General features: G+C 37.8%; 1 protein-coding gene across 4 annotated transcripts in view; it reads right to left on the reverse strand.

Moving 5' to 3' along the window:
* JARID2 (jumonji and AT-rich interaction domain containing 2) overlaps window positions 1–27,630 on the reverse strand; it is a 334,127-nt gene that overhangs the window by 126,527 nt on the left and 179,970 nt on the right. For all 4 annotated transcript variants that reach the window (XM_020986790.2, XM_078153580.1, XM_020986792.2 and 1 more), the window contains one exon: window positions 24,504–24,645. In XM_020986790.2, coding sequence (XP_020842449.1) covers window positions 24,504–24,645 — 142 coding nt within the window. The remainder of the gene's footprint in view (window positions 1–24,503; window positions 24,646–27,630) is intronic.

Genomic DNA, 27,630 nt, shown 5'->3' on the forward strand with positions numbered 1-27,630 from the left:
TGTTGTTCAGTCATGACTGACTCTCCATGACTCCATTTGGGGTTTTCTGGGCAAAGCCACAAGTGGTTTGCCATCTCCTTTTCTGGCTCATTTTACAGATGAGGAAACCAAGGCAAACAGCGTTAAGCAACTTGCCCAGGGTCACACAGATGGTGTCTGAAGCCAGATTTGAGCTCAAGAAGCGGAGTCTTCCTGACTCCGGGTCTAGTACTCACTCTATCAACTTTGCCACCACTGCATATTAAATTTCCATTTAACAAAATATCACTATGCTGCGCTAAAAAGGATTGAAAAAATGTAAGATTCTCCTCCTGATATGTTAAAGATATGTATACAAAGCAAAAATACAGAATAAAATCCATTGGTGAAGAACAAAATGCTATGGGAGATCATTTGCCTTCATATAAAGCTGTTGCAATGACAACTAATTATACATATTTAGGAAAAGAGAAAAGGAGCTCCTTGCTACCAATCTCTTTGAGACTCAGTTTCCTCATCTGTAAAATGAATATAGATGACTTCAGAGGTCATTTCCAGAGAGAGAGAGACAGAGAAAGGCAGAGACAAAGATCATTTGTGATGCCTCCCCACCTCACTGCCACATATTATCACATAAGAAGCTTCCAAAATACCAAGTGCAAGAACTAATTCAAACATAAAGAAAAGTAGTATAATCTTTAGGATTACAAGAATCATGGCATAAGATTTTCTGGAGGCAACTAGGTGACAGAGTAGATAGAACTCTGGATTTGGAGTCAGGAAGATCTGAATTCAAATATAGCCTCAAGATACTCTCCTAACTTAATGACCCTGAGCAAGTCATTTTTAAATACTGTGTGCCTTGGTGTTTTCATCCATAAAATGGGGCTAATAAACAGAACTTACCTGCCAAGGCTTTGTAAAGATAAAATGAGAATGTTTATAAAGCTCTCTGCAAGCCATAAGGCACTATATAATAGCTATTATTGTTATTATTATTAAAAATAGAAATTGTAGAGAACAAACATCAATTATTAACCTGAGGGAGGCAAGTCTCTGCCTTTCACTGCCTGCCATTTCATGGAAAGACTCAATTCAGGACACTAATAGAAGAACCTCAAATTTATAAAGTGTTTTATACTTTAAATCGTCTTTTTCTTTTAATTGCTCTATGAAGTAAATAAGAGCGCAAATACTACTAGTACCATTGCATATATGAGGAAACTGAGACAAGAGAAAAACCATAAGAAGTTGAGCGCAATCATGACTAATACCATATAAAGAACTCACTTTACTACCTATGGAAATTGCCTATTTGATCCACAGGTAATGCTAACACAAAGTCTTATGATACTGTTTAAATGGGAGAAAAAAAGCACAATCAAACAAGGGGACTAGGTAGAAAGCATGTTCAATGAGATGGAGGCTTTGACACAATATGGACAAAATAAGGTATGATTAAAGGTATTATGATCAAAAAGGTTTAAAAGAACAGATGCTCAGCTCATTAAAAATATTTATTTAGATATCTTCATAATGAAATCATGAGTTACTTTCTTAAAAATTTTAGGATATTAGAAGAATATGAAATATCAATATTTTTATTCTGTAATGTGATAGGAGCAAAGATGGAGACTGTTGCCTCTCCTTGGTTTAATTTGCCAAAATTAAGTAGGAAAATCGCTAAAAGGATGAAGCAAAGCTAGCTTTAATTTTTATTAACAGAAATGGGGCAGGAGTCCAGGACTGGGGAAGAAGAGGGACAGCAAAGTTGCCTCAATTGCTCAAAGAAACAACAATCACCTCTAATATATTACAATGACATGTCCCAGAGTGACAAGCATATTACAGTAACATCATGTTTCAGCGGCAGAAGGCTGTCCCAAGAAGTAACATTTCCAGAGACCTGAAGAGGGTGGGCAATAATTTGTAGCTATCTTCCAGGAAAAGTACTGAGATTGAAAAAGACTGAGAGGCGGGCCAGAAAATACTGTATACTCTGAAAACCTAGTTCTTCACATACCTTAATAGATACGTGTAGCTTATACAATGACACCAAGAAGAAATAGTCCAATGATACAAGTACTATATACACTTCACAGAAATAGCATTCTCTACAGTGAGCTAATTCCTGAGTTTCTTAGAACCTGAGGAAAAACTATACTTCAACCATTCCTTACCAAAAATCAACCAACAATCATTTATTAAGTCCCTACTATAAGTCAAGTATATCATCACGATCTTTCTGAAAGATTTTTGGCAACAACTCCTATCCACCCACATTAAAAGCTTGCTTTTGGTATCCTCTGCTTTGACTGGAGGAAGGAGAGTTCTCCACCCTCAAAATCTTCTTATATGGGCATGCCATTAAAGTATTGTTGTGGTTCAGTAAATTGTTCCAGCCATTCTGAACTTCTTTCAAATGTTAATAAACTAACATACCTTTTAAGTAACTGATACAATGAGGCCAATATCCCACAGAAATCAAAGGTAGAAAGGGAGCCATATTTACACAATATTAATAATCACTCTTTTCATAGAAGGAAAGAACTGGAAACCAAGAGGATGCCCATCAGTTAGGGAAGAAATGAAGGAATCATGGCATATTTATGTAATGAAATACTACTGTACCATTAGAAATGATGAAAGGAACTGTTTCAGACAAACCTGAAGACTTCTAGGAACTGATGCAGAGTGAACCAGAAAAACAATAATATAACAACATAGCAAAGACAAACAATTCTGACAAATTTAAGAATTCTGATCAATGCAACAAGCATTCACCATTCCAGAGGACCAAGGATAAAGCATGCTACCCACCTTCTGACACAAAGATTACAGATTCTAGATACAGAATGAGACATTATTTTCGACATAACCAGTGTGGCAATTTCTTATTATTGACTATGCATATTTGTTACACAGGTGTGGTTTTTCTTTAACTTTATCCACGAGGAGGGGTGTGGGAAGGAGGGAAGAAATTGGATTTTTTTTTAATTGAAAAACAGGGAAAAAAAATTTTAAACAGTACATACCCTCCCTCCCCCTTACTATTCTAAGCAAGGAGTAGAATACTATTAAAAAGCACCCCTTAAAACATATCTTTTCTTTTTTTTAAATGTTGTCATACTCTCCTCAGCAAGAGTTTTCTTAATTTTGAGTGCGGACTTCTATATGTTCCCTATATATTCCTAATTCATCAAGTCTATGTAGAGAAATCAGTCATTTATTGTAGAGATACAATTTACTTATTAGTTTTTTAAGTTTTATTGCTACTTTTTAAATATTACAATTACAGATTATCCCTACTCTCTAAGAAGTCTCTTGCAACAAAGTAAAACAATTAAGCAAAACTAATAATAGAGTACCTTTATCTTAAACTGCATTCACCCACCAACATTTGTAGCACATCCAAACTGTTTCAATTTTTAAAAAATTAACAAAAATCTATTCACTCTCCCTGCAACCCCCCAGTAATACACATTAACATACAACACCATTAAAAGAAAAAAGATTCCTTTCAACAAATATGCATGGTCAAGAAAATCATATTCCTTCATTGACTAGATACAAAAATACATAGATTAATCCTAATACATACATACACATACACACATAGCCCGCTAAGTTCATCACTTCTCTGTCAAGGCTATCCATTTGATTATTGGTCCTAAGGAAATATGGATGGTCATTTCACTGACCATGGTTCTTACAGATTTCAAAGTTGTGTGCCTTTACAAGTGGTGTTACTGCATAAATTGTTCTCCTATTTCTGTTCATTTCATTCCTCATCGATCTATAAATCTTTTAAAGTTTTCATTTTTATAATATTGATGTTATAATATAAACTGTTCTTCTGGTTCTGCTTACTTCCCTACGGACCAGTTCATATCAGCCTTTCCATGCCTCTTTGAAGCCATCTGTCTCCCTTCTCAGAGCACGATAGTACTCCACATCCCATTCACATACAACTTCTTCAATCATTCCTCAATTGATGGTCATCTCTTTAGTTTCCAGTTTTTTGTTAGTTTTGTTTTGTTGTTTGTTTTTGGGGGGGGTTTGGCCACCCTAGAAAAACAGAGCTGCTATAAATAAATGCTTTTGTGCATATAGGACTTTTTGCGATTTCTTTGATTTCTTTGCCTTGCAGAGCAAGCAGTAGGAATGCTCAGTCAAAGGACACGCACCGAATGTTCACTAACTTTTCTGTATATAATTTCAAACTGCTTTCCAGAATGGTGGTGCCTAGGTATTCAACACCAACAGTACATCCACGTGCCTGGGAGCTGGTGTATCTCTGTGGGCATTCTTCAGTCGTAAGTGGTATTGAAACATGGAATGAAATGTTATTTTTTCAACTACGCACATCTGTGCAATACGCCTTGCTTCCCAACAATAAGACAGGCAGATAGACACCATTTTTATCAAGTGCTTTTCTGTATCCCGTTTTGGATTCAAAGACAAATCTGCATGCTTCTTACAATATAAGGAAACTAAATTAGTCTTAACAAATCAAGACAGAAAGCTCACTACAGGAAATCTCCAATAAAATTCTTTTTTTAGAAATGTAAATTATGAAACCAACAGAACATAAACTCCAAGGTCAAGGACTGCTTTGTCACTGTATCAAGCACCTAGCCCAGTATCAAGCAGGTACTTAATAACTGATTAATAATAATAGTTTAAAAAAATAGCTAACATTTAGATAACACCTACTGCTCCAGGTACCCTGCTGAGTGCCTGCTTTACAATCACCATATCATTTGATCATCACAACCCTGGAAGGTAGGTGCTATTATTATCACCATTTTTACAGATAAGGAAACTGAAACAAACAGATTAAGTGACTTGCCTAGGGTCACACAGTCTCTGAGACCACATTTGAATGCAGGTCTTTCCTGACTTCAGACCCTGTGTTCCATCAACTGCATCCTGTCTTCTGAAGGCCTAGCATATGTTAATCAAGAGGTATACTGGTGGGTAAATGTTTAACAACCAGCTCTCCAAAATCCCACAACACACTTTCTTAAAAGTTTTATCTGTATTTTTAACATTTTCTTCAACACTTGCTTAAGTTAAAATAATTAAGTTCTGGTTTATATGCGTAGCTTTTGCTAATTTAACAATAGGCTAGACCCTGTATGAGCTGGCTCAGGCACAACCCTGCCTCACAATGTAAGGCTTGAGAGAAGATTTAAATGGTAGTTAAAATTTAATTCTCAGATACCCTGCCCAAGGTACATTTCTAAACTGGTTTCAGTAAACTTGAACTAGAGTAGAAAATTATAGCCATCATGAGATTATCATATGTCAAGGATAGCCCTGGTACGGAGGGACTTTGAAGACTCTGTAAGGGAGCACATTATCCATCTTTGAGGTCATCACTATAAGGCAACTGATATGACCCAGTTACCTTCTAAAGGCAGTTTAGTGATATGCAAACAAGTATGTACAAACAAGATTTTTTTTTCAAAAGGATAAATTGGAGAATAATTAACAGAAAGAAGACACTAGCATTTAAGGGAATGAGCCTTGAAGGTGACACTTTATCTGGGATTCTATCCTGGTCAGTCTTCTCTTTTCTCTCTATACTATTTTAGACATTTTGAACTCAATATATTCACAACTGAACTCAAATACTCCCCTGAATAACCTCCCCTCTTCCCATCTTTCCTATTATTGCCAAGGGCATTGCCATCTTCCCCTTTACCCAGGCCTACAATCTAGGCATCATCCTCAACTCCTCACCCTCTCTCTCGCTCCTCCTGTAAATACCCTTATAACACCTCTCTTCCAAGCCCTACGTCCTCGGACACTGGCACCATGCCAGGGCAGCCCCTCACAGCAGGCCTGTTTCAACAGTCGGCCGGATGATTGGTCTTCATGCTTCAAATCTCTGCCCACTCCAATCCCTCCTCCACTCAGCTGTCAAAAACAAATCCCTGAAATTTAGGTCTGACAATGTTACCGCCACTACTACCACCACCATACCTATTCGAGTGTGGCTCCCTATTACCTCCAGGGTCAAATATAAAATGCTCTGTTTGGCTTTTCAAGCTCCTTCATACACCTTTCGGGCAACGTTCCCATACCTTACTCCTGCTCCCCTCCATCTACTCTGCGATCCGCTGACAGTGGCCACCAAGAAGATGCTCCATCTCCAGACTCAGAGTTTTCACTGGCTGTTCCCCCAGTGTGTAGTCTTATTTCTACCTCCTACATTCCGTGGATCTGTTTAAGTCTCAGCCCACCCTTCAAGAAGCACCCTTTCCTAGTTCTCCTTCATCTGTGACCCCCCCCAATTTATCCTGTTTATACATACTTGTTTGCATATCATCTCCCCCATGTAGACTGTGAGCTACTTGAGAGCAGGGAATGTTTTTGTCTTTCTTTGAAACTCCAGTACTCAGCACAGTGCCTACAACTACTACTAGCTTTAAAAATGCTAGCTGAAGGCTGATTTCAGAAAAACCTGGAAAGACTCACATGAACGGACAATAAGTGAAGTGAGCAGAACCAGGAGAACATCGTACACAGTAACAGCAACACTGTGTGATGATCAACTATGATAGACTTAAATTAACTCTTCTCGGCAATGCAACGATCCAAAAAAACTCCAAATGACTCATGACAGAAACTGCTATCCCTATCCAGAAAAAGAACTATGGAGTTGGAATGCAGATTGAAGCATACCCTTTTCACTTTTATTGTTTTTTCTTTCTTGTGGTTTTTTTTCCCTTTTGTTCCAATTCTTCTTTTACAACATGACTAAAGCAGAAATATGATTAATATTATTGTACATCTATAACTTATAGAAGATTGCTTGCTGTCTTGGGGAGGGGGGGGAAGTGGGGAGGGAGGGTGAAAAATTTGAAACTCAAAATCTTATGAAAGTGAATGGTGAAAACTATCTTCACATGTAATTGAGGGGGAAAATACTATTAAGTAGGGGGGAAATGCTAGCTGAGTCAAAGGAAGCCATGGATGGTCAGAAACAAAAATGGAAAGGGAAAGAATTTTACGCATGGTGAGAAAGTAAAAATGCACTGAATTAGAAAATGAAATGTGTGGTTTGAGGAAAAGAGGCCAGCATCACTGCATCAGAGCATAAATGAGAGAGGCAGTAGGTTTAAGAAGACTGGAAAGATATAGGAAGCCCAGGTGACGAAGGACTTTGAGTAGCAAATAGAGAATGGAAGGCCAGCTCAGTGATCAGATTATTGTGTTTTGGGGAAGGGGGTACAGAGACATTAAAAAATTGAAATTATGCTGAAAGGCAGAAAATTAAGTAAACTCTTTAACATAGCTATCTGACTATATTGGAGCATCACAGGATTGATTATAGAGTTATTAGAGGACGAAAGGACTTTAATATGCTCTTTTTCTGAAGAAATCAAGGTCCAGAGATACCAAGTGAATTGCCCAAGGTCACACAAGTGGTAATAGTCAGAATTCTAACCTACATTCTCTTAACTCCAAATCCAAATGTTAACACTAAACCAGGGTTCAAGCAAAGTAGCTTAGGATGCCAAAGTCTGGTTAATCTCTCTCTCTTCTCTCTCTCTCTCTCTCTCTCTCTCTCTCTCTCTCTCTCTCTCTCTCTCTCTCTCTCTCTCACACACACACACACACACACACACACCCTTTTTTATCTCTCTCAAATATCTACCAATTATCTACACTTGTGTTGGGATGTTAGGATTAGCAAAAATCAAAACAGTGGATAATTTAAAAGTAACATCTTTGGCTCCGAGATGCCTTATATTTTGCCTCTAATTGTGTTTTGATGTATTACTATTAAAATTAGTAGACACTGTCTCCAACACAAACTGGCTGCAGCTTGAGAAAGGGTGACATGATAGGATTAAGCAAAGGATGAAGAATTTGCCACACATTATTATTATCATTTATAATTATAATTATAGAAGCTAGCATTTGTATAGTGCTTTAAGAATTATAAAGTGCTTTACATATATTAACTCATTTGAGGATTACAAAAACCCTGTGAGGCGCTGTTATTATAACCATTTTACAGATGAGTAAACTCAGGATGAGCAGGGTTTTCAGTGGCTGTAAGTTCATGTAGCTAGTAAGTGTTCACGGTAACTATTAAACTCTGGTCTTCTTAACACCACATCCAAAGCTATTCATTATGCAACACTGCCCCCATCTACCAAATTATCAAGACTATGTTAATTCTATACTGGTTTTGAGCTAGGGAGAGATGCTTAGTATCAAATATAAGACGTATCAGATTTATTATTACTCCATAATGAATCCTTGTGGCATGGTGATTATCTCTCTCATACACAACGCATCAGCCAATGCAGTAAGAGAAAGACAAGTCTCCTGCTCTAATACAGAAGTCACCCATGCTTCAATTCAAAGTCTATCCTAGACTCTCTGTGGCCTATTCCAGGCACGTCATTTCAGACAGAAGGCACTCAATGAATATATCTGTTCAATTAGGACAAAACAAAGATGGAAAATACCTAAGTTCAATTAGCCAATTATCCAATAAACTCATATGGAGAGCCCTCCTGAAGCAGGGCTCCCTAGCTCTTGTGAGGCTATCATCAGTTTTCTAACAACAGAGGCTAACTAAAATTTTTTCCCCAAATCCATCTGGTTTGCTTGCTTTGAGATACATCCAGGTTCCTTCTGCAAAGAGCACATCCCCAATCACCAGCATCTTCCTACCAATAATACTTTTGAAAGGGTGAGGGTAGGGAGCTCTTGCCCTTTATCATAATCAAAACAATGTGTATGCGTTTTAATTGAGATACTGAACCAAAAGATGAAATGCCATCGCAGGCAAGGCCAGGCGTACTGCCAGGAATAACAACACATGTTTGGGTGTGAAAACCACTACCCCTAAACAGGAAAGCCACAGTGCTAAGAGTAACAGCTGCTTACTCACAGGTAGGAGATACCTAAAGGTATGCCAATGAAAGTAGAGGTTCCCTTTCTTTCCAAGGTCTGTAATTAGCAAAATACCATCTCTTTTCCCACTCATTTCCATCAAGTATGATTTATAAACCTCTACAGTGACACCCAATGTCAGTTGCTGGCTAGTAGGGATGGTGCATGATCAAGGACAAGGGAGATTTTCAGGAAGTGTTGGATTTTTGGCAAAAGGGGAAAGGAAAAAAAGATAAGGAAAGGCTATAGAAGAAGTTAAGAACAGAGATACACATGTTCAGAGAAAATGAAAAGAGCTCTGATGCAAAGAGGGGGGGCAAGATCGGTGCTTATCTGTCTCCATGGAAACCACAAAGCAATGCTAGACCATAATTTGCATGGGAGGCGGAAGTGAAATTCCAGGATTTGATCTCCAAGGTAACAAAGTACCAGAAATAAAGAAAAGAAAGGAAATAGCCTCATTAGGAATGAAATTGCCTACAAGATGAAGTTGCTTCTCAAATGAAGTAAAAAAGGAAAGGAGGCTACATGTGGAGGCCAGATAATCAATCAACAAGCAAACCGTGTTTAAAATGATCACCTGTCAGGCACTGTGCTAAGTACTGCGATGTAATGACAAAAACGTCACAGACCTTGCCCTCAGGGAGCTTACAGTCTACTAGGGGAGACAATATAGCAGGTATAAGCATACATACACATACACACACACACACACACACACACACAAATAAAGAGGTATGTATACAAATATATGCAAAATAAACAGGAATTTGGAGGTGAGAGGCATTAGCAGCTGTAGAGATGAGAGGAGACTTATTTCCAATTGTAGGTAGTTAGGTAGTGTTTAAACTAAGCTTTTAAGGAAATTATGTACTAGAAAAGATAAAGGTATAAAGGGAGTACATTTCCAGCATAGGGGAGCAACCTGTACAGAGACAGAGGCCAGAGATGGAATGTTCCATTTGAAGAACAGTCAACAGACGAAGTCAGGTGGATCTTGGATTTCTAGGAGGGGCCTAATGTCTAATAAGGCTAGAATGGTAGGTTTAAGCTAGGTTGTGAAGGGTTTTAAAGCCAAACAGAGGAGTTTATATTGGATCCTAGAGGTAATAACTCATAAAAATTTCTAAGCAGAAGTGCCAAAGTCAGACCTCTGCTTTAGGAAAAGCATGTTGATAATTGTGTACAAGACGGAGTGGAGAGGGAAGAAGATTGACACTACTGAGGGAGGGAGGGAGGAAGGTAGGAAGGAAGGAAGGAAGGAAGGAAGGAAGAAAGGAAGGAAGGAAGGAAGGAAGGAAGGAAGGAAGGAAGGAAGGAAGGAAGGAAGGAAGGAAGGAAGGAAGGAAGGAAGGAAGGAAGGAAGGAAGGAAGGAAGGAAGGAAGGAAGGAAGGAAGGAAGGAAGGAAGGAAGGAATATGGAGGTAAGAGGAGAGGGCTGGATGAAAAGTACAAGTACAGTTCCTTGGGGAGGTGCTGCATCTTTTCATCAGAGACTTGAGTAAAGGGGGCCAATGTCAGGAAGAGCTGCTACACAAGAGGAGAAAAGTGGGAATAACAAGAGAATGGCATGCATTATCAGTAAAATATAAAAGGTCTTCTACCTATGAAGGGAGATAAAGAAGGTATGGGAGGTACACTAAAACTATGGATATATTGGAGTGAGGTAATGAATAAGGAACATAGGTTCTAAAACAGGACGTGATATTTTGGATCCCTGGACTCTACAGTGAGAAAAGTTAAGGCCTAAAAGGGAAAGGTGCCTTGTCAAAAGTCATACAGCTAGACAGTGGTAAGCAAAGAGCAGAAATTAGATCTTCTAAATTAAAATACAAAGAGTTCATCTGGGGCTTTGTTTATATGTTATGCCTTTGGAATAAAAAAAATAAATCTGACAGAACCCTGTTCCTCAAGGAGATTATGTTATTATAATAAGAAACTAAGAGAAGTCAAAAAAGAGAAGATGAGAGATTGAGAAGATGGCAGAGAAAACTGGGAGGGAAAATCAGTGAAGTCTTCACATAAGAGGAAGCTCCTGAGCTAAATCTTCAAGGAAAATAAGGGTTTCCACAGAGTAAAGTCTATTCCAGCCATTGGGAGTAGTCTGCATAACTGCAAGGAGACAGATCAAAGAACAGCGAGGAATTCTTTCTGGATGGAACACGAGAGAGTAAAGAGGAGAACAATGCAATCTGTTTATCAGACTGTCATAGGGAAAGGTGTCCTCAAGAGTTACTAAGAACAAAAAGACGTCTATCAAGCCTTCAGGTCTACCTTAGGAATATGTGCCCTAGCCAGATGGTCAGATAGAGAGACCTACACCAGAGAGGGATAGGGAGAGGGGGAGAGGGGGGGAGAGGGGGATGCCAAAAGTGATTTACTCATAACCCACAAGTTAAGTTCCCTTTTGTCCCTCTTCCCTTCACACCAAAGCCTAAAAGAATCACCAAAGCAAAATTAAAAAACAAAACAAACAAAAAAACTGTATGTCATTTCATCATACAACTTAAGAGACATATAATAGGGGCTGTGACTTCTGGAAAGCCTTTTTTCAACTCCCTCAATCAGCAGCCTGCCCACCCACAACACCATGAACAGACATTCTCTTCTAAGCCAGCAAATTTAACATCATGCCATGACACAACGTGTTGAGAGGGCCATGGCAATGATAGGAAGAAATACACAACTTCATCAGGTTGCCCAGAAAAGGAAAATAGAAAATGCTGAAAAATACACAGATGCCTAACCCTCAGTATTATGCTCCTAAGCAACACCGACCTACCTATTCACTGAGGTAGGGTGCAAACCAGAGTAATAAAATCCCCCTTAAATGATACTGACTAAAATTCATCATCTGAAGTCCTACTAGGGTTCCTGGTGAAAGCACAGAGAAAATATGGATTCTCAAAGGCTACACCAAAATACTTGGAATGGGGGTCTGGCAAAGTACCATAACAATATATCCGTCATCTGAGGGCCTGTTTAGCTAAGTTCAATGGACTGTCTTCAAAAGCTTTGCTAGCTGAAGATGAAAATTTTTGGCCACCTCCAACTCAATAAAGTCATTTCACTAGGTGAGGGATCAAGCATTTTAGCCATCTCCATCAGTGGAGAAAATGACAACCAGGGAAATGTTACATCCTGGAAGTATTGAAGAAATGACAAAAACATTTTCCACCAAGGCTTACAGATATAGCTTTCAAAAAATTTAATTCTCTGTTCTCTGTCAGCCAAAATGTCTACTCTGCTTTTTAATGATCCAAGCTGGGATACAATAATCTTCCTTCTCTTTTTATGTTGCCAAAAAAAATTTATTTGTTACTTACGGGGAAATGATGTAGCTTTGTCCCAGCTCAGTTGTTTCCAGCTACAAAATCAGACTAACGAAAGCTAACATTATCAATCTAGACCGAACGAAGGAAGAGCTCACTTATTCTAAAAACAAAATTTCTCCTCTCTGGTTCACAGACTTCTGGGGCTCAGCTTCCTCAGCATGGCTTTAAGAACGTCACTTAAAGATAAAAACTGAGATTTGGAAAGCACTTAATATTAATAGAGGCAGCTAGATGTCACAGGAGATAAGAGCCTGGAGTCAGGAAGACCTGAGTTCAAATCTGACCTCAGACACCAACTAGCTTAACTAGTAAGTAACTTAAACTCTGTTTGTCTCAGTTGCCTCAACTGTAAAATGGCAATAATAATAGCATCTACTTTCCAGGGTTGTTGTGAAATGAAAAAAATATCTATAATAAGGCACTGGCACCTTTGCTGCTGTTCAGTTATGTCTGACTCTTGGTGAATCCATGCACTATATTGTCCATGTGGTTTTCTTGGCAAAGTATTGGAGTGATTTGCCATTTCTTTCTCCAGTGGATTAAGGCAAACAGATGTTAAGTGACTTGCCCAGGGGTCACACAGCTAGTAAGCGTCTGAGGAGAGATTTGAACTTGGGATTATGACTCCGGGCCCAGAGCTCCATACACTGAGCTACCTAAGCTGGCAACTAATAGGTGCTACAAAAATGCTAGTTATCATAATCATGATTATTAAAGTATCCTTTTGGTAGTTTGGTATAAAGTATTACTGTAATTTTATTGGGTAGGTAGGTGATACAAAACATAGGGTGCAACATTTGGGATGAAGAATCCTAAGTTCAAATCCTACCCCAGACATTTCATAGCTGTATAACCCTATGCAAGTTTAACATCTCTGTGCCTGTTTCCTCATTAGTAAAATGGGGATAAATAATAGTATCTACTTCCCAGAGCTGTTGAGGATAAAATGAAATAGTATTTCTGAAGCTTGTGGCACATACTATAAGAAATGATGATTATAATTTAGCAGAAAAGCATGGAAAGACATGAACTGATGTAGAGTGGAGTTAGTAAAGCCAAAAAGGCAACACACACAATGGCCACAACAAGGTAAATGGATAGAACACACACACACACACACACACACACACACACACACACACACACACACACACGCACGTGCGCCGAATGTTGCAAAATTATAAACAAGAAGCATGGCTCAGCAGAAGAGAGAAAAAAAGATGTTCTCCCCTCATCCTTTTGCAGATGTGGGAGGTCCATGAGTGAGTGCTTTGCACATATTTTCAGATATTTTTGATACATTTATCAATTATGTTCATATTTTCCCCTTTTTTCATCAATTTTTAATTTAAAAAATGATAATACGGGGGTGGCTCTCCCCATATATCTGGTGAGAACTATGGTAATATTTTCTTTTAAAATTTACATAAGCTTTTAAAAATTTATTTTAAAAAGGGTTTGGTTTTTTTTTTGGGGGGGGAAGAGATGAATTCTGCAAAACTTGACTCCAATGAAGAAAAATGAGAAGACATCTCTCCTCTTCTTTGAGTCAAAGAGGTCAGGGGTCCATAGGGGTTGAACACTGTATATATATATCGTCAGATTCTTTTGACGTGCTGATCTGTTTTGCCGGTGGGGGTGGGGGGGCCTCTCTTCTTCACATTTTAAGAAAATTCTTTGTTAAATGGATGGCTCTCTGGGCAAGGATGGAATTCTAGATGATGTAAATACAAAAACATGAATAAAATATACTTTTAAAAAATAACCTTTGAGCCAAAGGCCAAATGAAATCACCAAGAAAGATGAAGGCAAAGAGGAGCCAAACTCCATTTCCATCCTGCCCCATTAATCCCCTAAAGAAGTTACAGCATAAAATATTTTCATGATATGTAGAAAAGAAAATTTTACTCTCAAAGGCTCAAAAATGTTCCTCTCAAATATTTAACATTCTACATGAGCATAATTGTAAGAAAAATATCTTGTAAACTTAAAACATTAAAATGCCACTTACTGTTGCTGTTGCTAATATCAGTTATAAACCAGGAGCCACCTTGATGCCCTGAAGCGACTACAGATAGCATCTGTATAACCAACCCATTCCTTAACAGCAAACCAATGTTAACTTTCCCATTTTAGAGACTCAGCAATGGGGGGAGAAATCACATTTCCAAAGTTGAAGACTCTACTGCTGAGTCAGATTTATTGATAGATACTAGTCTACTAATGCCTCTCTTTTCATTTTACAACGTTCTTTTGCCTGGGACAGTATTTTCCCTCCATTCAATATTTTAAAGTACTAAGTATGCTTTTAAATGAATGGGGAAGCTGAATGAAATGTGTGGGTTATGAGACATGAGACTGCACTAAAGTAAAGGGCAACCAGTGGTTACATTTCCTGTGTTGATTCTCGATGTTTCTCTGTTTCTCTCTCTCTGCAGAGAGGGAAAAAGCCATTCAGAGGAACTGTTTGGTTTTTTTCACAACTGTCAAAATGATTAGAACACACACACACACACACACACACACACACACAGAGGATTGGTTGTCCAATGTTATACCACATAGGTACACACACCTTTCTTTACGTGGAGGTTTTTTCCCCCTGGGAGTTTCAAAACTTCCATATTATCATTTTGCCTCTACTCCAGCTACTTCTAGCTGTCTTTATATTATAAATCTAAATTAGAAAAAGCTACCTCTGACACTTGTAATTGTCACAGTGCTGATCTCTTTCTGGAGAAATGGTTTTCTTGCGTTGTAACAAAACAGAAACACAAATACACACATGTTATGTATACATATACATACGGGGGTGGGGGGAAATTTGTTTTAAGACAACCACTTCTACAGTCTGGATACTGAGATCATGCAATGGAATAAACAATATGCTATCTATAAACCATATTGTGGATATAAAATGCTAATATATATGTATACACACGTATGTATACGTGTGTGTGTCTGTCTGTCTCAAAAATTACTTTTATTTCTTTGGTAAAATTATGGTGGAGGTGGGGATAACAATGATGATATTTGCCTTATGTACCTCACATGGTTTGGAAAAAGATACAGATACATATATACATACATTCATCTATTTAACATCACTGCTATGATGACCACTACTATTTTACTGAAGAAATAAATAAGACTCAGAATAATTTATCTTATGTCACATAAGTAAAAAAGTCAGTGGATCACAAGTCTTCAGACTCTACCTTCTTCCCACTGCATCACACTAAATAATGGAATTATACATATTTAGAAAAAAGATCCTTATTGGGGGGAGAGTGGGGGAGGAGAAAGAACATGGTGCGGCATGGACCAACAAGGGACCATGAACTTGGATGGAAAAATATCTATTTGGGGCAGATAGGTGGCGCAGTGGATAGAGCACTGGCCCTGAAGTCAGGAGGACCTGAGTTCAAATCTGACCTCAGACCAAACACTTGACACTTAACTAGCTGTGTGACCCTGGGCAAGTCACTTAACCCCAACTGCCTAAAAAAAAAAAAAGAAAAAGAAAAAAATATTTATTTCAATAAATCCTACATATTTTATTTTATCCATTTGAAAATATTCTATCTGGGAAGATTTACATGAACTGATACAAAGTGAAGTGGGCAGAACAAGGAGAACATTGTACAAAGTTAACAGCAATACTGTATGATGAAGGGCTGTGAATAACTCGGCTATTCTCAGCAATACAAAATCCAAGACAATTCCAAAAGACTTATGAGGAAAAACGCTATCCACCTCCAAAGGAGGAACTAATGGGGTCTGAATGCAGACTGAAGCATACTTTTTTGTTTTACTTTCTTTATTATTCTTGGGGATTTTGATCTGCTTTCTGTTTTGCAACAGGGCTAATATGGAAATGTTTTGCATGACTACACATGTATAGTCTATATCTAATTGTTGCCATGGAACTCAAAATTTAAGAGAGAGAATATCAAAATTTTTTGTTTACACATGGTTGAGGAAAAATTAAAATAAAAATTAAATGAAAACATTCTTCTGAGATGGAGTCCACAGACTTCACTCGACTGCAAAAGAGGGATGATTCCTGAAACAAACAAGGTTAAGAACCACTTGTTTAGAGTATCATGTGAAAATCACATCAGCTTTCAAAAACCTTGAGGATGTGGTGGCATCTAATTTCAAGGCTAATTCTTCATAAGTAAACCTAACAAAAAAAGCTAATTGTTCTTGACCTACCTTATTTAAAAATCATGGAATTGTTCAATAAATCACTGAGTAGTTTAAACAATTACATAAAATAAGGCAAAGAATAAAGAAAGTAATAGGGAGAAGTTACAGTAGTTGAAGGATCACCAGTTACCACTGAAAGCTAGAAGAACTCCTGATCTTTCACATTAAGGAGCTAAAAGGCATTCACAGATATGGCTTTGCCCTCCCTTTAAAAAAAAAAACAAACAAAAAACCTTTACATTGAAAATCAACATATTTAATAGGATTAAATAGCTTTAGGCATGGTGGGGAGAGCAGCATCAAAGGCCTAGAATAATGCTCTCCTTTGTTAACATCAAAAGAAAACAATTTGTCTGCCAAAAAGGCTCACCCCCACCTTTTCAGAAGATCCAAAACTTTTTTAGTTTACTTTTGAGCATTTCAGCATGTAAAAAAAAAGCATAACAGTTCAAAGAAATATGAGGCTTCTAAGTTCCAAAAAAAGTCTCCTGAGTTTAAATGCGAAACAGGAAGAGATGACACGTATGTGGGTGCAAAGGATATCAGCTGCCCACGGCCACCATCAGGCCCTCAACTTTTCAAACCACAGAGTCACCTCACTTCTACAGGTATCTGTACAGCTAAGCCCTGCCTCTCTGTAAGACAGGAAACTCCCCCCATACCCCCTTTTCAAGGGTCCTCCACACTACAGTGCTCTTCCTATGACTCACTACCTTGAAAAGAACTAAGTCCTGCCTTTTTCCCATCCTGACTTGTGCTCTCAATCTATTATTTCAGTTGTAGGGAAGGAAGAAAAAGAGAATATACACACACATACATTTATCATATATAAATACACATACTTGCACACATGTATGTGTGTGTTGCTGTTTCTGTTGCACATACACATGCATTTTCTTTACAAGGAGGCAGGAAGACTCCAGTTATCATCAGCAGGATGGTTTCCCTGAAGATACCTTGTCCTCTCCTTAGCAACTGTACAGCAAAGAGCTGACAGTGACCACTGTTCCATTTTAGAGAAACTCCAGTTACTTACAAATAGGAGAGCGTCTCCAAAAACATGCTGTCCCCAGCAACTGTGACAAGCAACTATCAGGGACATCTCTTCTGTCTCTGGCAACTCAAACTAACAATGACAGAAGAAACTCATTCTTTGAAGGAATCACTAGAGCCTGTAGCAAACTATGATAGGTTGTCTCCCCTTCCCCCCCACCTGTTTTGCTTTTTAAAATATTTTTTCTTAATGTCTGTTGCTTTTTTATATAACCATACTTTTCCCCAATATTTATTTCCCTTCCCACTCCCAGAGAGGATGGCATAAAACAAACAGTATTTTTTAAAGGGAAAAAAAAAGGGGGGGGGGATCAGCACAACCAATCAATACACTGAAAAAGATGAAAAGGTGATGTGAGCCACCTGCAGCCCTCCCACCTTGGTGAAGGGATGCATTGACAGCATCCTATCACATGTCTTCTTTGAAGCTACGCTTCCCTTTTATCATTTTGCAGCATTTTTTTTTGGTATGTGGCTGTTTTTCCTTTTACATAGTTGTAGTCATGGTGTATATTGTTCTTTTGTCTCTGCTTATTTCATTCTGCAATAGTTCAGATAGATCTTACCATGCTTTTCTATAATTCACACACATTATTTCTTCCAAGCATAGAAATATTCCCACTACAGTCAGGCACCACAATTTATTTAGCCTCTCTGCAACTGATGGGCATCTACTTTATTTCCAATTCTTTACTATCACACACACACACACACACACACACACACAGCAGTATATTCACTTCACCTAGGCTTTCAAAACTATGCCAAATATCCCCTCCTGGATGATGTCATTTAGATAAGGAATAATCAATTCCTTCTGTCCAGTTAGCTTTCAAGCCACCAAATATAAGGAGAGAATGAATATACCTTTAAAATTGGTGTTAGAATGAAATAAATGACAGAACAAAACGGGAACAGTGGGACAATAACAAGACTACTCTCAATTTCTGAGGGCGCCAGGCCTTGCTGTGAATTTCTCCCAAACTCCTCTGCCCCACAAGCCAACATTATACAAATGCAAACAAGCACAGGAGCTAGTAAAACAACCCTCCTAAAAGGTCACCACTCCGGCCAAGCTGTTGTCTCCACTGACTTCTCCAGGCCACAGACTGCTTGCCTAATTTGTCTAGCTGCCATTTTCTTTAGAACAGACAGCAAGCCTTCATCAAGATGGGGGTGTCTTTTTTTTTTTTAAATGTGATCAAAAAGTGGTCTTTATACTTCTATATATCCTCCTCAAAGATAAACAAACAAATGAATGAAAAAAGCACTGGGCAATGATTCCAAAATTCTGGCAAAAACATGTAGAAAAAACTTTGATAGGATTTGGTGTCTATTCCTCCCTCTCTGTTCAAGAGATCTCTAATGAGCAATATACAAAACAAGAGTAAAAGCTTCAGAGGCTTAATAAATAAGAGTTAATATTTAAATACTTTAAGTATTTTTGAAGAGGTTTTTAAATATCTCATTTGCTCCTCATGATGGGAGGGGGGATGATAAAGGTACTGCTATTATGCCCATTTCACAGATGAGGAAACTGAGACTTAGAGAGATTCAGTGGCTTGCCTCAGGCCCCACATCTAGTAAATGACCTTGGCAGAACTGAAACACAGGTTTTCCTGATTCCAAGACCTGGGCCAACTAGCTGCCATTCCTAGCATAATACTAGAATAACAATACTGTGAAATTGTGCCATGGGGAGGGGGAAGAAGAGGGACAACTAGTTGGCAAAGTGGACAGAGTTCAGAAAACGACTCTTCCTGAATTCGAATCTGGCCTCAGACACTTACTAACACTCAACCCTGTTTACCTCAGTTTCCTCATCTGTTCAATGAGCTGGAGAAGAAAATGGCACACCACTCCAGTATCTTTGCCAAGAAAACACCCAAATGGGGTCACAAAGAGTTGGACTTGACTGAAAAACAACTAAACAAAAACCATGCTGGTATTGAAAAGTAGGAACAAACATCATCTGCTTAAAAGGGTTTATATTTCCAGTTTTCAAATGAGAGAAAATTCAAGACAATCACAGATTGAGATTGATACTGGAATGGTACTGTTCCCTAGAGATGGGACCAACAGTGAACAAAGTGGGCAGCTTACAAAGAATACAACATGTGTGGTATGTGCCATGAGTTTTAATATGGTTTCTTAATAAACAAATTCTCTCTACCCCTGCCCACCCCCAGGATGAAGGTAATGGGAGGGAGGGCAGGGGGAATAGTCTGAAGCCCAGATTTTATAGGAAAAAAATGAGGGCCAGAAAGCCTGTGACTTGCCCAAAGTCATATAGGTAATAAGGGTAGAGCCTCTGATTCATGTTACAACATTTATGGCCTAATACCTTATTGCCTTCTTTAAAATAAAATATTTTAATATGAGGGAAAGGGAAGGAGAATTTGCAAAGAACAAGGGGAATGCCAGGGGGATACATTTGCCAACTTCAACTGAGATCTGCCCAAGGATCTTACTCTTTTTTTCTAGGATGATAAACAGATGGTCATATGTTTACTAATTCTCTTTTTCCAGAACAGTTATGACTAGAGATATTAACTCCACTGCTCCAGGCTATACCTCCCTTTTGATCATGCATGACCTTGCATATAGCTCTTCATGTATATGTCACATGTTCAAGATAGACTAACAATTGTTTGAAGAGAGGACTCCGGACTTATTTAATTCATCTTCATTTACGCACTACCACCAACAACAAAAATAATCACCACCAAACTTAGCATGAAACTCCTACAGAATTCCAGAGTGCTGAGTCTGAAGAGGCCACAGGTATAGAATTGGAAGGTCCCTCAGAGGACAACAAACTCATTTTACAGATGGGACCCAGAGGGATTAAATGTGATACCCCAAAGTACACAGGTATTAAGGAAAGGTTCAAACTCAGGCCCACTGGTTTCAAATCCAGTGCTTTGTCCATCACAACATGTTGCCTCTCACAATTGTACTCATTTTCAGTAGAGAAAGTTCTATTATAACAAGCTCATAATCCTACTGAAAATTCAAAGACTGGAGGCAGCTAGATGGTGCAGTGGATAGATCACTGGCCCTGGAGTCAGAAGGACCTGAGTTCAAATCCAACCTCAGACACAAAATACTTATTAGTTGTGTGACCCTGGGCAAGTCACTTAACCCTGATTACCTCAAAAAAGGGGGGGAGGGGGGGAGGGAGAGAGAGAGAGAATTCAAAGACTTGTTTTTCAAAAACCAACAAAGAATTGAACCTACCATTTATCATTCAAATAAAGCTACAATGTACACATCATACAGGTTTACAGTAAGAAAATCTTTTAGCCCGTATTTTGGAAAGATGGGCAAAGAGTAGAAGGGCACATTGCTTTGTGCACCCTGGAGCCATAAATTCAAATGTGAGAGAGAATGCAAATGTCCTGACCATTACAAGATGCCCAGAGCTATTCATTCCACTCTACAATGATGGCACCTCACCAGGCTTCCAAGACTCCTGCTCTTCTTTCTTACCATAACAAACTATTTAAGGAAAAAAATATGGTAATCAACTGACTTGTTCCTAATGCAAGATTCTAAATTTAGCAGCTTCTGAAAATTTCAATGAGTTAGCAGTCATTACATATAAAGTTTATAATGAGGTAACATAATGAGAGAGTGAAGAATGTGCTGGAATTTAGAGTCAGAGTACCTTTCATCTTTATTATAACATATATGATCAATAGTAAGTCATTCAACACCCCAGGGTCTCCATTTCCCCATCTACAAAATGAGGGGGTTCAATGAATTGATCTTGAACTAGATAAGAACTTAATCTGTGACTCCAAATGCCTTTGACCTTGCAAAATAGAAAAAGGGGGTAGGCAAGGGCAAGAGAAAATAACCAAGAACATCAGTACATGTGAAAATCATTTTTCCCAAGTTGGTCTAAAAACATCCTCTAAAGTTTCCCAGGTATAGCATCTGGGCAGTGTCACCCCAATTTCACAGAAAATGTACCTATCAATCACAGAAAAAACAATAATATAATAAAATCACAGAAGACCTGAAGACAATTCTACTTTTAACCCTGTTTAGCCTAATATGTTGCTTTTAACACAAGGATCAAGAACTGGGTGATTATTTGAGCTTCTGAGTTGTAAGATGATGTTTGACAGTAATCACAAAGAATAGATAGAATCAACAGAGAAGTCAATCAGTGAAACAGAATATGTGTACAATAGAAACAAATGAGTCCAGTAGCTTTGGGCTTGAGAAACCCAAAAATCTCATCTATTGGGATAAAAACTGTCTAACAAAAACTGATTGGAACTGGAAAGCAAACTGACAGAAATTAGGTACAGAGTAACACCTCACAACATGTACAAAGATAATCCCCAAATGCGTACGTGACCTGTTCTAGACATTAAGAGTAATATCACAAACAAATCAGAAGAAGGCAATTACTTTTCAAATTATAGATAAGGAAATAGTTTGTGAGCAAACGAGATAGAGAATATCTCAGAAGGGAAAACGGATAATTTTGATTGCATTAAAATGTTTTTACACAAATAAAACCAATCCATCTATAACTAGAGGAGGAGGAGGTAAATGGGGGAGTGGGAGACAGATGGAAGGAGGCAGCAAGGGAAGGGAAGCTTCTCTGATAAAGGTCTCTTTTCAGAAAACGGTTCCAAATTTACAAGAATAAGATACGTTCCCCATTTGATAAATACTCAAAAATCATAAACAAGCAGTTTTCTGAGTTAGATATATTTAAGCTACCAATGGCCATATTTTTTAAATGCATTAAAAATCACTAATAATTAGAGAAGTACAAACTAAAACAACTCTAAAATTTGACCTCACCATCAATCAGATCGGCAAAGTTGGCAAAAATAAAAAATAAAAAATGCTTGGGGAGCTGTGGGAAAACAAGTACATTAATGTACTCTTGGTGGAGTTGTAAACTGGTCTGGCCATTCCAGAAAGCAATCTGGAAATGTATGCCCAAAAGGTTATTAATAGGCCATACCCTTTTACCAGGGATATTACTACTACTAGGTCTATACACTCAAAGAGACAAGGGAAAGAAGGAAACATACAAACATATAAAAATATTTTGCAATGAATGGCAAAGAAATGGAACCTGAGGGAGCAATCTATCCATTTGAGAATGGCTGAATTAAAGTTAGGTCGTATTTGAATTTGATGAAATATTATTATGGTGTGAAAAATAATGAAATAGACAGCTTCAAAGAAAACTAGAAGACTTGTATGAATTGATGTAGGGTGAAATGGACAGAAGAGCAACAAGAATTTATACAAAAGCAACAATAATGTAAAAATAAACTTTGAAAGACCTGGGAACTCTAAAGAAAAAAAATGACCAAACATGATGTCAAACAACTCCAGATGAAACAGGCTATCTACTTACTGGAAGAGTGGTCACAGACTCAGGAATCCAAGGGTACTTAATTTTTCTATCTTAAGGCAAAAGGAGAAATTAATTTTGCTTGATTATAAATGCTAATTACAGAAGTTTTATTTTCTCTATTGGGACAGGGGAGGAAAAGAAAGGAGATTTTCATTAATTAAAATTTTTTTGAAAATTTTTTGAAGATAATACTTGACATTTTCCCAAAATTTACTAAACAACAGTGAAATACCAATCAATCAACATACATACATTTAAGTACCAACTGTGTGCCAAGGACCAACTATGTTAGGAGCTAGAAATACAAAGAGAAAAATCAAACAGTAACTATTCTCAAGGATCTTATTAAGGCTGAAGGGGAGCTGTTGGTATAAATAACATTTACACAAAAAACACAAACCTATTAAGTGTTACAAAGAAATCAAGTTTAAGTGGCATTGACATAACCTCAAAGGCTAAGTTCTCCAACTGCCAAATCAGTTGACCTTCCCTAAATTAACAGGATTAGATCAAAGTCTTCCAGTGTTAAAAGGGGCCCACAGAGATCTTCAAGCCCAAGCCACTAGTTTCAATCTAGACAACTGAACTAGACAATCAGCGTGTAAAGAGAAATTACTTTTGAATAAAAGCATAATCTTTTAGAAATGGATCACACTTTATCTTTAGGCTGTTCACAAACACTCTGCCAAGAGTTCTTCCCTGGATAGACACCCCTCCCTTCAGAGTAAGCATTATAAACAAATTAGATTAAGTGCTGACAGTAAGTCTCAAATTCTAGAAGATGCTGGTAGTTGGTTCTCACTATACGTGTATGTGGCCAAACTAGTCATTTCCTTCCAACATACTCAATTCTTTGCCAACAGTTTACTTTAGCAGAGTTTCCTATAAGTACCCTCACATCTGGAGGAAGGGAAGAAGGCCAAAGGGGAAGGGAATTCTTTGCCCTTGCAAATATTTAAACTGAACATAGTCTGAGAAAAGTTTCCTACCAGAGGTCACAAAAAAAAGTAAAGCTAAGCGTGTAAAAAGTCAAGAAGAAAAACCAAGTAGGTAAAAGGTCAAGAGAGAAAATCCAATTTTAAACAAGTCTGAGGAAGACAATGAAATAAAAGTGAATGAGCTTTGGATATAAAAGGTAAGGAAGACGTTGGAATATGTTATAAAAGAAGACAGTTGATGAAAAGAATCACTATCACTATCAATAGTTGGTTCTGTGAAACCTTAAACTGTCAATTCATTATCACATTTTTCAGAGTTAACTGCTGTTTTCAGCCTTATTTTAAGAATATCCTTTATAGCTGATATTTTTTCTGTAAGGTAAGAAAAACGGAATACAACACATTCTTCTTTCAAACAAGGATGTAAGCCCATCTTTACTTTCTTATTTAATGGAAATTAAACTAATTCAATTGCAGAAAGCCCAGAATCAAGCCTCTAAAATCCCCAACACTTCAACAAACTTTGTACTAGACATTGCCCCTAACCCTACATAAAATTAAAAAGCAGGGTCCCCATCTTGCCCTGCTGCTATGATCATTGGTAACTACTGATGTGGTATATGATTATAGCATATAGTTAGGGTAATCAGTTTTCTCACACACACTGACCTTTTCCTGGATGGCCCTTCTTCAAAATCTGAAGAACTAACATCGTTGCTAGTTGAGGACACTTGTGATGCGTCGTCCTTCTCATTCTCTGACTGTTCTGATGCTGGTCCTAATCCCTTAGATTGGCCATTAGCGAGGAGCCCTACAGGTGAGAAAAGGGAATATCACATGGTTAAAAGGAACGTTGGAGAGCAGCATACTGGGATGCCGATGGCATGCTGCAGCCTGAACGTAGACCAAAATTTGAAGCAGAAGCTTCAAAGGGGGATGAACAATTCTTTAATTAAGGAGTATAAGAAAGTTGGGACTTAACCCTAAGTTTGACAGCTGGAGAACAACAAAGAAATAAGTCTGCAATGAGAAAGTAATTCAACGAGAAGAAAAAAAACCTAACAAACTAATAGGACAAATTCTGCAACTGTCTGAAGAACTGCCTAAACTTCAGTAGCATCCACCAATCAACCTGTAGTTCAGAAGATGACACAGAAGTGATAGTGAGGCATAATTATGAAATATGGACAACATAACTTACACACCGCCACAAATTTAGAGTTGGAAGGGACCACAGAAGTCCCTCAGATAAAACACCCTGATTTCACAAAATAGAAACCTGAGCTACAGAGAGCTTAAGACACTTGCCCAACATTCCACAGAGAAGTAGGTAGAAAAACCAAGATGTGACACCAGGTCCTTTGACACCTCATCTAGAGTTCTTTCCACTGAACCAAGTCTGGAAGGGTTGTCCTTCCTTGTGGTCTCCTTGGAAAGTGACGCTGCCATAACTCAAAATAATTTTTGGGAACTCTGGTTTAAGGACTAATTTGGAACTTACTGGTGACCCCACAGAAGAAAAATCACAACATCTTTCTAACAAAATATGATATTGTCCAACTTCATAGTTTGTTCCCTAGATTCAGTTTTCAATGGATTTTTGGCAATTTCCAAAAGTCAAAACTCTGCTTAAAGGACAAATGTTTGCCACCACTAACAATATGGAGCCATGTAGCATAGGCTTAAAGGAAGTTCTGAGAAAGCCTTTTATTCTAAAAGGTTTGGTTGCTTATTCCTCATAATAAAACGGGGTATTTTTCTTGCTGTTTTCCCTATTACGTGCTACTCCAGGATAGGATTTGTATTCATTAAAAAGGAAAATTCTCCACCATTTGGTTTTTTAAATAATCAGTAGATTATAGATAAACAAAAATGAAGGGGAAAGTAGTGTTGCCTCCTTGACTCCTCTTCCTCTCCACCCATAAACTACTCTCTTTATTACTCAGCCTCTGATCCCATCAGCTAGGGCTGGTACTACCAGTTCTCTAGAGTCTCCTAAAAATAGAATTACTCTGAAGAATTCCACGTACTCTTTTCTCAACATTTCTCAGTTTCCAAGTCCCCTCCCCAATCTCTCTCAAACCAAAGTCATCCCAAAAGACCACCACTATAAGGTACAAATAATTTTTCCATAACTTAATTCTGGTTCATAATATATCTCCCTGGTGCCTATTTCTCTCTGCTCTGCTTTTCTATACCCATACTCTTTAAGAAGTCAATTAACTCTCCTTCCTGCTCGAACACTTGCCTTTCCCACCAATTAACTGAAATATGGCTTTTCCCCTTAGGACATTCTATCTCTTAGGCACCGTCCCCAATACATATTATCTCTCACAGAACTCCACACTTCTAACCCTTGATTCACAGGGGCAGGAAGAGGCATAGATTAACTCTTTGCTCCTGGCTGCAACCTCCTATATCCTCATGTTATTTACTATCATTCAATCATCTCATGAAATTTAAGTCATTCTCCACTGCCCTCAATGACATCAGCACATGGGCTTACTGTCTTCCTGTTGTCCCATTCTCCTCCCCGGTAACTTGAAAATTCAATAGATCCTTCCTACTATACGGCTATACATATTTTCTTCTCTCATTGACTAATAATATATGATCTCTACTTCCTACTCTAGGTCATACCCTCTTACCATCACTCAAAACCGTTTATCTCCAAGATCTCCAATTTTGAAATTGGTCATCCTCATTGTAATTTCCTGTACTTCCACCTCTCTCTTAGCCTATCCAAAAAAACCTGTTCTTTATTCTCATCAGAAAATCAATGGTACTTTCTTCTCTCCCTACAAATACACTCATCAAGCCTCTCCAAATCTACAAACATATTTTACTTAACTATGAAATGTCTGTCTGTCCATCTTTGTGTGTGTGTCTCTCTCTAGCTTCGCTACTACAGAGCAAAGACACTCCTTCCTTACATTACCATCCACTCAGTGTCCACTTTTATTTTTGTTGGCTGCTCTTCATCCTGAACCATATTTTTTCCTTCTTCCTTTCTTCTCTCTAATCTCTCCTGAGGAAAAAGGTAGATCCTGAAAACTATAGAAAATCAGAGGACAAGCAACAGCAAGATTTTGACATTAAAACTATAGAACAGATGAATAAGTGATTCCTAAACCAACTTAAAAAAAAAAAACTAAACTCTAAACATTGACAAATGGGAACAAAATCAAGAAATATAAAAATAGATGCAGAATATGGGCTGTAAAATATAAGTTTTCAGGGGGTTACATTTTTGGTTTTATATCTTTTGTTACCACAAAATCTATCAAATAAAAAAGAAGATGTATCAAATCTGTCAATTTTTAAAAACAAATCTCTCGGAACCATCATATGGGTTCATTCTGCCAAGTGAAGCTTAGCTCCTTTTCTTTTTTTTTAATGAAAGAAAATCTTTTATCATATCTTATAAACAAGATGGCTATATATGGGTATATATATGAGGATTACAGTTATATGAATTCATATATCTCACTGAACAACCATACTCAAAGAAGTGCTGATTAATGGAATAATGTTCAGCTAGGTAAAACTCTCTAGTGTCATAAAGAAAGGCCCTATAATTAGTCTGTCCAATTCAACAATTTTATAAATGACTTAAAAGATATAAAAGGTAGGCTCCTCAAGTTTTCAAATGACAAAGCAGAGAGATAGATAGTATAACGGATGACAAAAAGGTTCAGAGAGAGTAGGACTTTCAGGTTTGTAAGGAAAGCAAACAAAGATACAGGAAAAATCCTGAATTTAGGCTTAAAACACACACACACACACATACATACAC

This window comes from Phascolarctos cinereus, unplaced genomic scaffold, assembly GCF_003287225.1.
Source record: "Phascolarctos cinereus isolate Bilbo 61053 unplaced genomic scaffold, phaCin_HiC Scaffold_4;HRSCAF=312, whole genome shotgun sequence".
Taxonomy (NCBI): domain Eukaryota; kingdom Metazoa; phylum Chordata; class Mammalia; order Diprotodontia; family Phascolarctidae; genus Phascolarctos; species Phascolarctos cinereus.